Source organism: Python bivittatus, unplaced genomic scaffold (genome assembly GCF_059951505.1).
Source record: "Python bivittatus isolate LINGU-HERP-01145 unplaced genomic scaffold, Pbiv_v1 ctg000330_np1212, whole genome shotgun sequence".
Taxonomy (NCBI): Eukaryota; Metazoa; Chordata; class Lepidosauria; order Squamata; family Pythonidae; genus Python; species Python bivittatus.
In genome coordinates this window covers 32734212-32749441 of record NW_028277058.1, presented here as the reverse complement: position 1 = coordinate 32749441, position 15230 = coordinate 32734212, and the positions used below count along the sequence as shown (strand labels likewise).

Here is a 15230-nt window from a genome sequence, read left to right as displayed (position 1 = left end):
TCCTTCCTCCATTTTTTTTCCTACACCAACCCTGTAGGATAGATTAGACTGTGATAGGCCCAAGTCACCCACTGAATTTCCATGGCTGAGGGGGGACTTAGAATATGAATATCCCAGATCCTAATCCTACACCTTAGCCACTGTGTCATACTTTGTTATGAAGTAGCTTCCTATTTCTGTATTCCCCACATAATTAGTCTTGCTTATGTAAGGCACTAAAGAACTACATCATTGCTCTGTGCCTATCAGATACCAGCCAGGCCACATTCTGAGATATGTCTCCTTTCCTGTTTCATTCCAGATACTTGTATTTTTACAAACAGACAATAGACTTGCTGGTAGATAATGCAGTTGTGACCCCAGAAGAAGTTATGCTCCCCGTGGTCTCCACAGCTGTTTCCCACCTGTGGCAGGGACTCCCAGAAGACAGGAGGGACAGTGTTTTGCAGTACTGTAGTCAAAGGCAGAATTTCATCTCTGACATCAAGACAGCTTCCCAAGAACCTGCCTGTACTGATGAGAGCAGTGTGAGGGACAGTGGAACCAATAGTCAGGAAGCCAGTGGTTCAGTAGCATCCACACCAGAGGAGGTGAGAATTGGTGTCTTCTGGGATTATAGTTCTACTGTTCTAAGATTTAAAAATGCTGAATCTCTGTACTTCTTCAGTTATAAAAGAGAGGACAGTATAATCATTTCTAAAATCACCAGGAAGTAGTATGGCTAACTTAGCAATAAGAATAGATCCTGACAATAAATTACAGGAATTGTTAAAAAATAGCTCCAAATCAAGAACAAAGGATTTCTCTAGCGGTAAATAAAATAGTGGCCAAAATAACCTATATAATATAATACCCTTACTGCAGCACAACCAGCATTTGGTCTTTTCAGAATGTGAGCTCATGCCACATCATTGCTTGATTCACCTGACCAGTTAGCTCATATTGGTGACAACTGAAAGCACGTTGTTAGATACCATGTGAGATATGTGACTGGTGAATTGGCTGGAAAAGTTACAAAGCCTCATTTATCGACTAGTATTTATGTGGTTTCTCCACTGAGTCCCTGGGAGATAATAGGCAATGGGAAAAGATGTGGTTGTTTTTAATTAAATAGGTCCCAGAGAAACTAAATCCTGTCTTAATGTCCTATGCCTGATGATGTTCTGACAGTATCTTTTCCTGTTAAACTAACAAAGTAGCACTTGTGGGGTGTCAGTTTAAATAGTTTCAGAAAAAGAACAGCTTCTAGCAAGAAGGCAAAGAGTAATTTCGTTCTTCCCTTATACTGTTTGGTTCTTGAGCAATCTTGGTTACAACTAAGCTCAGTGATACAGATTTGCTCAACATGTTCCAGAATGAGATGCGTGCTGAATTACATTTAGGGTCAAATTAGTGCAAATCAGCGTGTTTCTAGAAAAAAAACAGGCATGTTAAACAGTGACATATTCATTATTATTATGAGAAGGTTGTGAACAAATGGTCCACTTTCAAGGCTAACAGGGATTTGGAAGATGAAGCTGTCAGTAAAAATGACTTTTTAAAAATCTATCCTTTCTTTCTAAATAGAGATTATTGAACTGTAACCTCCTTAATAATTATAAACCATCATAAACCATAAAATAAATGGTCTTGGCTAAAAGAGATACAATTTTTTAAAATGTGAGTGCTGAAAAATTAGTGCATAACAATTATGCACATTGACCAGCTTCATCTTAGTATATTCAAGAGCTGCACTCCTTACTTATTTAGGAATCACTATAATAAATGCTAATCAACAGTAGGTATTTTAAAAAGAGAATTTTTTGTGTGATGCTTTAGGATGTAGTGTCCAAAATGCTTTCTCTTTTAGATCCTCTTTGAAGATGCTTTTGATGTGGCAACTAGTTTCCTTGATAGAAATGAAACTCAAGAAATGTCCAGTCAAAGGTAATGGTCTTACTCAGATAAATTGCTACATTGTTGTTTAAGGCAGGCTAGAAGAGAAAGAACTGTATCATGTTAATGCTCTGAAACATTAATAATTAGTGCCTAAAGTATTGGCCAGTTAACTCATTAGGCTGAAATTCAAGCACTCTCTAGTCAATTTATTGAGAGAATGACACATAATATGGGAGACATATTTTTATAGAACAGGGATAATGTGAAAGTTATAATCTTATAGGACCAGTTTGGAAGAAATAGTGTGATAATAAAGATTAATTAAAACACAGGGGCAGCCTTTTGCAAAGTAAGAGTTCAATGACATTGTCTTAAATGTCATTACAGGTAGTCCCCAGGTTACAGACAACCCATAGTTAAGAACAGAGCCTATTGTAGCAAAATTTGAGTTGAATACACAATGATTCAAGTTAAATACACAATAGTTTGAGTTCATTACACGATACTACTTATACAGCTTACATACAAATTCAACTTAAGGACAAATCTTGGGAACGGAACTTATTCTTAAACTGGGGACTACCTGTATTGAGGTACAGGAGTAGATGTTTCTTGTGAGGCTATAACTGACAAATAGCTGATGACCCACCAGCACCACTATTCGTAGTGGGTAGAAGTTCAGTGCTGTAGACATATGCTGGCCATCCAACTTGGATATCTTGCAATATATCTGAAAGGCTCTAATTTGGGGAATGATGCATTACTGTGATAGAGATGACAGGAAGAACTATGTTGAAAAAGAATGTACTAAAGAGAAGAAGGAGATTTGGAATCTTGAACTAGGTCAGAATAACTGTTTGCTCCTATAAGTCAGGGCTTCTCATTGCCTTGGTCAACCTTAGGCCATATTCACACAGCCTCCTGGCCCTACCACAAGTACTCTCTAATGGCACATTAATGCTCAGGGGGAAGGCAGTGTAAAATGACATGTTCCAGTTGGCTCCACAACTCCACAACTTTCCTGTGGGACCATACCCTCCTGGCTGGTCTCTGACCTCTGCCCCTCAATCCTCTTTTGGCTGTGAAGGTGATCAATCCTCCAGCTCCAGCAACCAGTTTTATTTCATTTAGTGGACAAATTGCTTGACCAGATGCCAGCATCCCCAAAGATGGACTCTGGCATGGCAGGCTGAGGGATAGTGATGCAGACCCGCTCAGGTGGCACCACAAGGGCATTCTTTAGGGACAGACTAATTTCAGGAGTCATGGTTTTCCATTAGTACTGGCACAGTATGAAAGCAAAGCTAGGCAAATGTGTGAATTTCCTCTCAGTCAAGCCTGTAATCATCCAGGCCTTTATATGCATTTTCTTAAAATAAAGGCTTGCTTTCTGTTCTACAAAATTGATAGGGGAGCTCAGCATAGATTATTTTGTTTACAGCTCAGCATTCACCGTCTGTGCTTCAGATAGCCAAGAGGATAACCATCGTCTCTACTTGCAGATCATCAGCTTCTTGAAAAACCTGTTTTTTGCTAGCACACAACCATCACAGGTAGGATTTTGCAATGTGCTTGGAACAGGCATTGTTAGAATCACGTTCATGTTGTGGAAGAACTGTAAATTCTGTCACAAAGTCATTGAAGCAGTTGGGTAAGCTAAAAGTGAGTAATGCATAGTCAGGATGAATCATTTCAAATCTGCTTTCAGGGTCCCATAATTATGTCATTTCTCAGCTACTCATAACACTTTTTATTTCAACTGAAACTGCCCTTGAGTTGGGCTTAAGTCTGGTAATTGCATGTATGTAGCTAGTCAGTTTTCTTGACAATAGTAATGAAAGGGTTTACCATTGCTTTGTGGGATTTTTTTTTTCTTCTTCTCAGTTTAGCCTACAGCCATGGAATTCCCTGGTGATCTCCCATCCAAGTACCAACCACTACCAAACCTGCTATCTTCCAAGCCTAGAAAACATCAGCCAAGTTCTGCCACCATTTAAAGAAATTTTCATTTTCTCTCAGACATTCTTTGAGTTGTAAAATGAGACCCTTCACAAATGCTCTGGAGAACTGCCATGATTAAACTGAGCATTTCTGGGGGGGGAAATGGGATTTCTTTATATAAAAGTTCTATCTCCACAAGTAGCATAAACAACCTGAAATTTGCTTGTAGTTGTTGAAGATCATGTCAAATATATATTCCATTAATAAAAGACTCATTCCCTGGATCTTTTTTTAATAATAATTTTTATTGAAGTTTAAAAATACAAAGATAAAATACTAATGCAAACTAAGAAAAATATAAAAAGCACAGAGAGAAATAAAAGGTGCAGACAAAAAGAAAATATATAAACAAAAAAGGTATATAAAGAAATGACTTCCCCCTTCATCAACACAAGTGCAAGCAATTTCAGTAACTTACCACCTTCTTTAACATTTCAACAAAAGATATTTTCTTCCCATATCTTATCTATAAATTATAAAACTTTGTCATTCAATCCTAATCAGCAAAAGTTCATTAAGAGTTACCAGAAATAACAACATATACAGTACTGTGCAAAAGTTTTAGGCAGATATGAAAAAATGCTGTAAAGTAAGAATGCTTTCAAAAATATATATTGTAGTTGTTTATGTTTATCAATTTACAAAATGCAAAGTGAGTGAGCAGAAGAAAAATCTAAATCAAATCAATATTTGGTGTGACTACCCTTTGGCTTCAAACCAGCATCACTTCTTGCACTTGCACATTTTGTACACTTGCACAAAGTCAGGGATCTTGTAGGATTTGAGTCAGATGTTTGATTAACCAATTATACCAAGCAGGTGCTAATGATCATCAATTTCATATGTAGGTTGAAACACAGTCATTAATTGAAACAGAAACAGCTGTGTAGGAGGCTTAAAACTGGGTGAGGAGCAGCCAAACTCTGTTATTAAGGTGAGGTTGTGGAAGACAGTTTCATGTCACAGGTCATACACCATGGCAAGACTGAGCACAGCAACAAGACACAAGGTAGTTCTACTGCATCAGCAAGGTCTTTCCCAGGCAAACATTTCAAAGCAGACTGGGTTTCAAGATGTGCTGTTAAAGCTCTTTTGAAGAAGCACAAAGAAATGGGCAACGTTGAGGACTGTAGACACAGTGGTTGGCCAAGGAAACTTAATGCAGCAGATGGAAGACATGTCATGCTTACTTCCCTTTGAGATCAGAAGATGTCCAGCAGTGCCATCAGCACAGAACTGGCAGAAGTCAGTGGGACCCAGGTACACCCATCTACTGTCTGGAGAAGTCTGGCCAAAAGTGGTCTTCATAGAAGAACTGCAGCCAAAAAGCCATACCTCTGACATGGAAACAAGATTAAGCGACTCAACTAAGCACAAAAACATAGGAACTGGGGTGCAGAAAAATGGCAGCAGGTGCTCTGGACTGATGAGTCAAAATTTGAAATATTTGGCTGTAGCAGGAGGCAGTTTGTTTCCCAAAGGGCTGGAGAATGGTACAATAATGAGTGTCTGCAGGTAACTCAGTGAAGCATGGTGGAGATTCCTTGCAAGTTTGGGGCTGCATTTCTGCAAATGGAGTTGGAGATTTGGTCAGGATCAATGCTGAGAAATACAGGCAGATACTTATCCATCATGTCATACCATCAGGAAGGCGTGCGATTGGCCCCAAATTGATTCTGTAGCAGGACAACGACCCCAAACATACAGCCAATATCATTAAGAACTATGTTCAGTGTAAAGAACAAGGAGTCCTGGAAGTGATGGTTAGGCCCCCACAGAGCCCTGATCTCAACATCATTGAGTCTGTCTGGGATTACATGAAGAGACAGAAGGATCTGAGACAGCCTACATCCACAGATCTGTGGATGGTTCTCCAAGATGTTTGGAACAACCTACCTACTGAGTTCCTTCAAAAACTGTGTGCAAGTGTACCCAGAAGAATTGATGCTGTTTTGAAGGCAAAGGGCGGTCACACCAAATATTGATTTAATTTGGGTTTTTCTTCTGTTAGTGTACTTTGCATTTTGTAAATTGATAAACATAATTACAATATATATTTTTGAAAGCATTCTTACTTTACAGCATTTTTTCACACCTGCCTAAAACTTCTGCACAGTACTGTATATTTTAACCTTAATCAAATAAATCAATTTCATATTCAATTCCTTTACTTTTAACAAAGTAACTTATCATTTTCTCTAAAAATACAAAAAATAACCCTCTTCTTCCCATATCTTATCTCTTAGTTTTTGACATCAGCCAATTTCATTTGTAAATCCAGTATAACATCTTTTTCCATATCATTCTTGTAACTTGTCATTTTTAAATCCAAATCCAAAACAGCCTGATTCTCAGTTGTATCCTTTTCTATCTCCTCTTTTAAACCCATGTTATGGTAGCAGACAATCTTAATAGAAATTTCTGAGTGCATTGTTCCCAAATATCCTTAAATTCTTCCAGATTTAAAATACTTTTCTCCATTCTGTATAGTGGGTCTCTTCTCCTTTAATTATAATCTTTAGTTCTTTCTGGTTGCCTCTAGTGTCCAGCCTTCAAAGTCTCCTCTTATGTTTTTTTCTAATCCACATTTTCCCATGGGAAGATTTCTTACACTTAGGTTCAAAATCTTCATATATTTTTAATAGGATTTTAAACAACCCACATGAAGTATTCTTATAATTAATTTCAAAATCTTATTTCTAACCCATCTGGCCCCTTAGTCTGTTTATAACTTTCCAAAATCAAGGGATGAAGGGAAGCAAAATTATGTAAATGAAGGTATTTGGGAAGGGGAAAAAAGTGGAAATACAATAGTGTGGGTTATAGCAATTGGTGTTTGATACCTATATTTGTAGGTATTTGGTTAGGTATTATGGGCCTCTGACAAATAATACAAAACCAATATGAGGAATCTTTTGTCCATAGAAGGTTGCATCCTTTGGAGGGGATATGGGAAGATCTGTGTAACAGCATAGCCACATTTGTATTTACACACACCACTTCCATTCATCTATACAGTATGCAAATTCCATTTATCCCTCATTCTTTGATTGACTATCCATCCATCTATCCCTCCACCCACCTTTATTCTCTTTACATACATAAATTCCCCCCCCCCGCGCAATTTAGATTTAGAAAAGATCCTCCCATGCATTATAGCAAGTGTCTGCGCTTGTTGTTGTTGTTGTTTAGTCGTTAAGTCGTGTCCGACTCTTCGTGACCCCATGAACCATATTGCGCCAGGCCTTCCTGTCCTTCACTGCCTCCCTGAGTTTGCTCAGTTTCATGCTCATTGCTTCAGTGATGCTATCTAACCATCTCATCCTCTGCCGTCCTCTTCTCCTTTTGCCTTCAATCTTTCCCAGCATCAGGGTCTTCTCCAAAGAGATCTCTCTTCGCATTAGGTGGCCAAAATATCTGAGCTTGAGCTTCATTATCGATCCTTCCAATGAGCAATCAGGGTTGATTTCCTTTAAGACTGACCAGTTTGACCTCCTAGCAGTCCAAGGGACTCCTAAGAGTCTTCTCCAGCACCACAGTTCAAAGGCATCAATTCTTCGGCGCTCGGCCTTCTTTATGGTCCAGCTCTCACAGCCATACATTACTACTGGAAAAACCATAGCTTTGACTATGCGGATCTTTGTCGGCAAGGTGACGTCTCTGCTTTTTAATATGCTATCTAGGCTTGCCATAGCTTTCCTCCCAAGGAGCAAGCGTCTTTTAATTTCATGGCTGCAGTCTCCGTCTGCGGTGATCTTGGAGCCCAAATAAATGAAGTCTGTTACTGCTTCCATTTCTACCCCTTCTATTTGCCAGGAGTCTGCGCTTGTAATATGCACTAAATCTATGGAAATAAGGATTGTCTTTGCATGACCCCCCCGTAGTCTCAAGCCAGATGTGGCTGACTGTGTCTCTAATTCACAATGCCAAATAGCATTAAGTCATTTCAACTATATGTTCTGGGGGTAATGCAAAACATGGGGAAGAAGGCATAATCTACCAGTGGGCTAAGGAGAGGGCCAAAGACCTCATCCCCTGATTGCAGCCCAAAGACTGCCTTGCCACAGTAACAGTTCTTTAGGAACACTGCCTTATGATGCCCTTGTCTCATCATAGCTGAACCAGAATTGATCCAGTGTTAAAGTGGCATTTTCCATCTTCTCCTGGCACAATTGTTTGTTTGTTTGTTTATTTAAAGCATTTATATGGCCACCTGACTCAGATAATGTGACCATGGATGGCATACAAAAAAAAAAGTCAAAACCAGCAAATACAAAAAACACGTATCATTAAACCACATAGACAATAAATGGTGAACGTGCCTGACGTGTGGTATAGAGTAACTCCTAGGGGTGGAGACTCTACTCTTTCTGTCCCAAAGGCTTGGGGGAAGAGCCAGATCTTAAAGCCTTCCTAAAGGCCTCCAGGGTCAGCATATGTTGCGGTGAAGATTGGCCCAAAGGACAGGAGACATTAATAAGAAGGCACACCTGGGACTTATAAGGTGACATAGTTTAAGGAAGGGACTCTGAGTGTGTGCACTTTGTTCAATGTGTGGAATGGGAAGATACCCTTGGGAACAGGCTTCCCACAAATAACCCAATCCTATGCCATGCGTGCTTTATGGGTGATGATCAGGTACCCTGAATTGCAGCCAAAAGCCTATTGGGAGCCAGTGCAGCTTGTATAAAGCAGAGGCTTCGCATGTGCATGATGACACATGTATACCCATGCTGCTGCATTCTGGATCAGTCGTGGCTGCTGGGTGATCTGCAAGGGCAGCCCCATGTGGAGCAAATTGCAATAGTTGGGAGGTGACTAAGGTGTGAGTGAGCAATGATTAGCAATAAATTGAGAGTGTAAGAGACACAAAGTAAACACAAATATAATACAAATGTTATTTCATTTCTTTTTTAAAAATTTTTAAAATGTGATTATATGTCTTTATTATAAAATGCTATGTACAGGATACATTAAGTACAACAAATAATATAGAAAATTAAGATCTACAAACATAAATCTGACAAGGACATATGTAAGAAAGAAAGAAAAAAGAAGGAAGGAAGAAGAAGAGAAGAAAAAGAAGAAAAAAAAACAAAAAAGGAAAAAAACCCATTTAAAATGTGGTTTCCAACTATCAAACATTGTAAATATACCAGTAAATGTTATTTCATTTCTTGTCTCTCTTTTACCTGAAAAATTAATCAGTGTTATTTCTGAGTAAGTGAATTGAGTCCAAGCATGCTTCCTCAGAAGTAATCTGTCCAATAAATATGTTTATTTGCCAGAGTCTTACGTATTTTAAATACCATCTTGTTAATAAAAACATCTGCTGAAGAATTTTTATGTTGCGCAGCTAAAGGCTGGTTAACCAGGACCAACACCTGTTTTCTATCTTTTCAGTGTAATTTATCATCATATGCAAACATACTGCTTTTCATCTGTTTGTGTCTGACTGCTGCTACCTAATCTCTACCTTCCCACAAGAATTATGTAGGTAGATTTCAAAACAGGGTGGATCACAGCATAACCACCTATCTAAACCTGGTTGATGACGTACTGTTTTGATGATAATATTTTGCTTGTGCCCTCTAATTTCAGGATCAAGCATTTTCTCTTCCCTTGAGCAAGTGGAAGAAGGGTAGCACAATAAAGGGATGGCCTTGTGCTATCCAGGTCCAGCTCTGGGTTTCTTACAGTTTTTCTACGTTCTAGATGCAAAACAGCTGGCACAGGTGTTGATCATTTTGAAGCAAGGAATCTAAACAGCTCATTTCATTGGCATTGGACTTTTGCTTTTAGGTGGGCGGAAAATTATCCATATCAATTGACTTTCCATTACAATTTAGATCCATATTCTCTTTCTGGAAATAACTTCCTTACTCTGCTCCCATAACATTTCAGGTTATATGATGACCATGTAATACATATAAAAGTACCTCCAGAAAATGAGAAACAAAAAGGATTTTTTCATGCAGGTAGAAGCTTAAGCTCATTAAACTGTCAGTTTATTTTATCCTAACAGGCAGCACCTGTTCTCCTTGGAACAGTTTGTCTAGCAGTATTTTCTCATCTCTTCAACTCAGGAGTGCTCTCCTGCTGTGGTGGTCCTGATTTTCATCACATCCACTTACTTCTCAAAACATGGGATGAATTTAAGTAACCCTGACTAAGATATCTATTGGGTAAATTGATAGTATGTCAGTAATGTATAGGCTAATGACAAAAGTATCTCTTCCAGTAACTCACCTATCATAATAAAATGGAGATGTAGCAGCTTTTAATTAGGCAGGAAAAGCAGGTTTCCAATTAAGCTGAGGGGGAATGGAATGCACTGGAAAAGTAGCCAGACTTGTTTGCAGAAAGTTTTTAAAAAATACTGGTGGCATCCAGTTCATTTTCAAATAATTGCATCTGAATACACCTCAGTAAAGGGAGATGTACAGCTTATGATAGATTTGGTTTCAACCACAACTTTGTCTCTTCCTGATACAGTTTCCATCACAGTAATTACTCTATTGTCCCTAGAAACCAAGCCCAGATGTAAACATACATTTTTGAAGACTAAGTGTATGCCACAGTGAAAATATATGATAGAATTATATTATGTGATCTTTTTATATGACACAATGAACACTTATTATATAAGGTCTTTGAGTAATATAAAGAGAGAAGAACACTGCTTGAATTCAATAAATATCTAAATTACTAATGCACTCTAAGACAAATCTAGTAAGTGCTCATGTTTATTGTTACAGATTTGAAACATGTTCACAATGGGGAAATGTCATGGTGAATCTTGTTATTTTATTATTATTATTATTTCTTACCATCCTGAACACCTAGAAAATGATTTAGAGTATAATTTTTAACTAATAAGTAAAAGGTGTCTATCATGAAGAGTCACAGATTTATAAAATTAGGAATGGTATAGAAAACATTAACAAAGCAGATACATTAATTTTCAAATTGAAATTGACCTAGTATTTCATTTTTTAAAATGCATAATTTTCTTTATCCAACATACTAATGTGCAACTAGTGTTATGTATAAGTAATGACTTTCATGAAGGTTGGCTGTAGTGTCTGATGAATCTTGGAACCCAGTCAGAGCTTCTCGCTTTGTACAAACACAGCTAACTGGAGTGGGGAGGGCAAATACATTCATGGAAGACAATATGTGGAAATTAATATTGATTGATTATGTGCCATTAAGTCAGTGTCATCTCTTAGTGAACATATACAGTAGGTAGATCTTCTCCAGGATGTTCTGTCCCTAACCTGGTCTTTTAGGTCTTCCAATAGTGCACCCATCACTTCTGTAGGAAATTAATGTAGAAGGTTTGAAAAAAGAGTAACAGAACAAGATTTGTGTATCCTGTTGAAATGAGCTTGTGAACTTCCAAAGGCATCCAGTTCCCTATTGGCTAATAGGTACTGGATGGAATGGATATTTAGGGCACTTCCACATCATTGTTTGTTTTATATTATTTTGGGTTTGACTTTGGGCTTGGTTGTTCTCACAATATTGTTTGGGGAAACTGATTTGATTTATTTTATTTCTGTGTTTCTTTTAATCTCTGAGAGACTACAGGTTTGTGGGTAATCTGTTTTATTATTGGGGAAACTTGCCTTACTCAGACCATGGGTTCAAGGCAAGACAGCCGTTAATCTTCTCTGTATCCTCCCAAAGTTCTACATCTTATTCCTGGAACTTGTCTCTTTCTGTACCTTCTGTTGAGAACTCATCTCTTCCTTGTTCAAGTTCAACAGTTGTAGAAACATTCAGCCATTGTCACAACTATTGGGAAAAATGACTGGTTGCAAATTTGCCAACATGCTATTATTTCACTTTCATAATTCACAGGAGCTTTTAAATGTCAGTAAGGTAGCTGAGAAGACTTTAGGGAAAGATTTTAGTGCATTTCTGTTTTTATTCTTCACCATCCACCTTCCCTTACCTAGGTACCCATGACGACAACCTCTCCAGTTTGGTGGTTTGACAAACCTCTTTAGTTTGTCAAACTACCAAAATGATAGGACTGGGCACTAATTTATTTTATTTCCTTTTTGTGTGTAGTAAGGGTGGGGGAGTTTTTATTGACTAAGAATAAAAATGTTCTTTAAAGTATCTTTTTGTTAGGTGTAGGGTAAGCAACTAATTGGCTTGTGGAATTCTCTTTGTGTTCTCGGTGTTTCAAGATTGAAAGATTTGAAAATACCCATGTTTAGTTTCAAAGTGGTTTATGAGGGATTGAGGGATGGCAATGTGGTGATATAGGTATCTGTTTTTTTTAATTGTTTTTAAGTTTTACTCTAACTGTGAGCCACCCAGAGTCACCCTCCAGGGGAGATGGATGGCATACAAATGTAATAAATAAATAAATGTGGAAATGCTCATACTATAAGCCTGCAAGTTAAAATAATGTCTGTAATTGTTTACCTGGAATAAATTATGAATATCAGTATAATTTTATGTAACTTGCTTGTAGAAGAATGTGAGAAATTGTTGAGCAATTATATTATGGTGGCCTTCCACAAAGTGGCATGTCCTGATATGCTGGGATTGCAGCTCCCTCAATTTCCAGTTAGCTTCTGGAGAATAAAAATTGGGGAAATCTGCATTATGGAATAAAAATTAAAAATTCCTTCTAGATCCTAGTCTGGGATCTAAAGAGGAGAAGAACAGCACCAAGGGAAGTGCAATTGCTTGGGAGAAAGATCCATTAAAAATCAACTAATAAATCCTCAGTGCAGCCCTCCCCAGCCCGATGCCCTGCAGGTGCTTTCCATTATGATTCCTATTATTCCAAGCCAGTGTGGCTGCTGTATAAATTGCCATACACTCTAGTTTATGAACCTTAACCAAAACTAGTCACCTATAAGTTTTTCTTCATATCAATGAATTCTAGATGTTTGTATTGTTTTAAAAAGTTTAATGAAGCCAAAATCAATAAAAGAGTTTGACTGAGAGCAGCAAGACATATCATAGTTTATTTTACATACATAGTTTGCAACTTACCCTATTTTACTCCATGTTTATTCCTTCTGATTTGACAGTCTTGTGGTGATAAAATAAATATTGGTTAAACTAAGCTTGATGGATAGCGATGGATTGGTGTTTGCACGTGTATGTTTCACCATAAATCCCACAAGTTCAGTAAGCAAATGTGATCATATTAGCCTTTAGAATCTTTGCTTAGACTCTGAGAGTTTATTTTAAAATGCTAATACATGAGTTTTCCATTAACTAAGTTCTAGAAATCTGAACATTGCACTTAGCAAAAAAAAAAAAAAAAAAAAAGCCAGAAGTTACATCAGATAGGCCAAAACCCATATTCAAAAGGAAGTGGCTAACAGAATCAGATCTCTGTTAGTTTCTCTGTGTGTGTTTGTGTATTTGCTTTCTGACAAGCAGCTCTTCTCCACCAGAGGGAGAAACTGGATTTCTGAACCAAAAAACCTTGCCTCTTTAGTAGCATATCCCTTCCTTAATTTTCACCTTTTTTTTTTTAATGCAGATACCCACTTGCATTTGGATTAGAGCCACATTCTAATGTGACATGCAGAGTTAGACTGTGGGATTTAGTGTTATAATATTTGAATAACTTTTTTTCTTATCACATTATTATTGTGCAACATTTTTTCTGTATCTTGATTTAAATTTAGTAGACTTGACCTGCAGTATTTTGGAGCAATGAGATAGCCTGCCCTCCTGGCAAGGAAACAACCTGAAGGAACAGCATTCACATCCATAAATCAGTAGGCTCTGATTAGCATCTGCTACCATGTCTTGCTGCATTTATGTAAAACCCAAAGTCTGCTTGGTATATTGAGCCTCTGGCTGTCAAACAATTGTTCTGTAGGTAATTTAAACTTGCAATAGAATGTTTATTCATTAACTCTTTTACCCAAAATAGTCCAGCTCCTAAAAGAACTTTAATTACTCTTCTCCCCCACCTTTACTTTTGGCAGGAAGAAATTCTTCAGTTAGACTACGAGACTGTGATGTTGAGATGCACGGAGACATTTGATGATGATTTGTAAATGAACATGTTTGTATTAAGTGCAAAAATATAACTGCTGTTTAACAATATTTCCCTACTTTCTTTAAAAAAGAAAAAAAAAAAGCATCACTATGGGAGATGTTACAACAGTTTCTCATCATGCATCATGTTACCAACAGTTCTGTTTATGTTGGCTTTGTAGTTTCTCATCAGTTAAATTACTTTACATGTATTGAAGTTTAACATTCATAAAGTTGCTTTTTTAAATATATGTCTGAAATTCGGTGCTGCCAAGTGTAAATCCACAATCTTCTTACATCCTGTAACTACTATTAAAAAGCAAGGGCAAACTACATGTGATACCAACTCTTCCATTAATTAAAACAGCTTTCCCTCAACCTGGCTCCCTCAGATATGTTGGAACACATTCCCAGAATTCTCGGCAAGTATGGCCCCAGATTGGTGAAAGCCCCTTTAAAATTATTTAGATGCCTTTCCATACTTGTGGCATCATCTCAGGGAAAATTAGTAATAGAGCCAGTGTGATATAATGGTTAAGATACTGGAATAGGGTCAGGGAGACCCAGTACACTATCCGCTGCTGTTCCTTGCAAAAGTTAAGTATCTTTCAGTTAATCACTAAGTGGTGAACTCTGATACAATCTGTACCAGATACAGAGCTTTCGGAAAATTTGAAAGCATACTTACAGTAATAGGCTTCACAAAGCCTGGGGAAGAGAATGGTGATTTGCAAAATATTACAAATGCAGAACTTCTGCACATTCTTCCTTTATCAGGAAAAAGGGGAGCCACCTCCCTAACCCATCAACAAGTGGTTAGTGTAAGGATCAAGAAATCTCCACCCTAACAAACTTAAAAGATAAATTGGGTACTAAAGTCAGTGTACTCAGTTGCTAAAATTTCTGTAGCCTAATCCCTTTTTTCAATAAATCTAATTAAGGAATACTATGAAAACCTTCCTTTTTGGTTATAAGCTAAGAGATAATCATTATCATCACTTTTTTACGTGCAGAGTCAAAATTTATTTAGAAATATTTGTATGCCACCTACTCGTATGACTAAAAAAAAAAAATGATACGTAGAAATATGGACACCCAGTGCTTTTTTTTCCCACTGCAAAGATGTTAATAAGGCCCCCAAGGTGATTGATTTATTAGGCCTAGGGTTAATTGGGGAAGGTAATACCACAGATGAATACTCTAGTCCTTCTAACCTCACAGGTTAGATTGTTCAATCTACTTTCAACAATCCTGGGCTCCACAAAACTGGTCTTTGAGTATTTAAAAATGAAGACCAACTCTTACAAAACAGGGGAAGGCTATAC

The 15230-nt window shown here is 37.5% G+C and overlaps 1 protein-coding gene across 4 annotated transcripts in view; it reads left to right on the top strand.

Annotated features, from left to right (window-relative positions):
• The window catches only part of STRA8 (stimulated by retinoic acid 8), a 32555-nt gene extending 17668 nt beyond the window's left edge, over positions 1 to 14887 (top strand). For 3 of the 4 annotated variants that reach the window (XM_088141928.1, XM_088141929.1, XM_088141930.1), the window contains exons 6-9: positions 302 to 590; positions 1850 to 1926; positions 3320 to 3431; positions 3763 to 4423. In XM_088141928.1, coding sequence (XP_087998054.1) covers positions 302 to 590; positions 1850 to 1926; positions 3320 to 3431; positions 3763 to 3915 — 631 coding nt within the window. In that variant the 3' untranslated portion in view covers positions 3916 to 4423. Of the gene's footprint in view, positions 1 to 301; positions 591 to 1849; positions 1927 to 3319; positions 3432 to 3762; positions 4424 to 13853 lie in introns of those variants that run through there. The other variant, XM_088141927.1, reaches the window with a different exon arrangement.
• Positions 14888 to 15230: the final 343 nt, after the last annotated feature.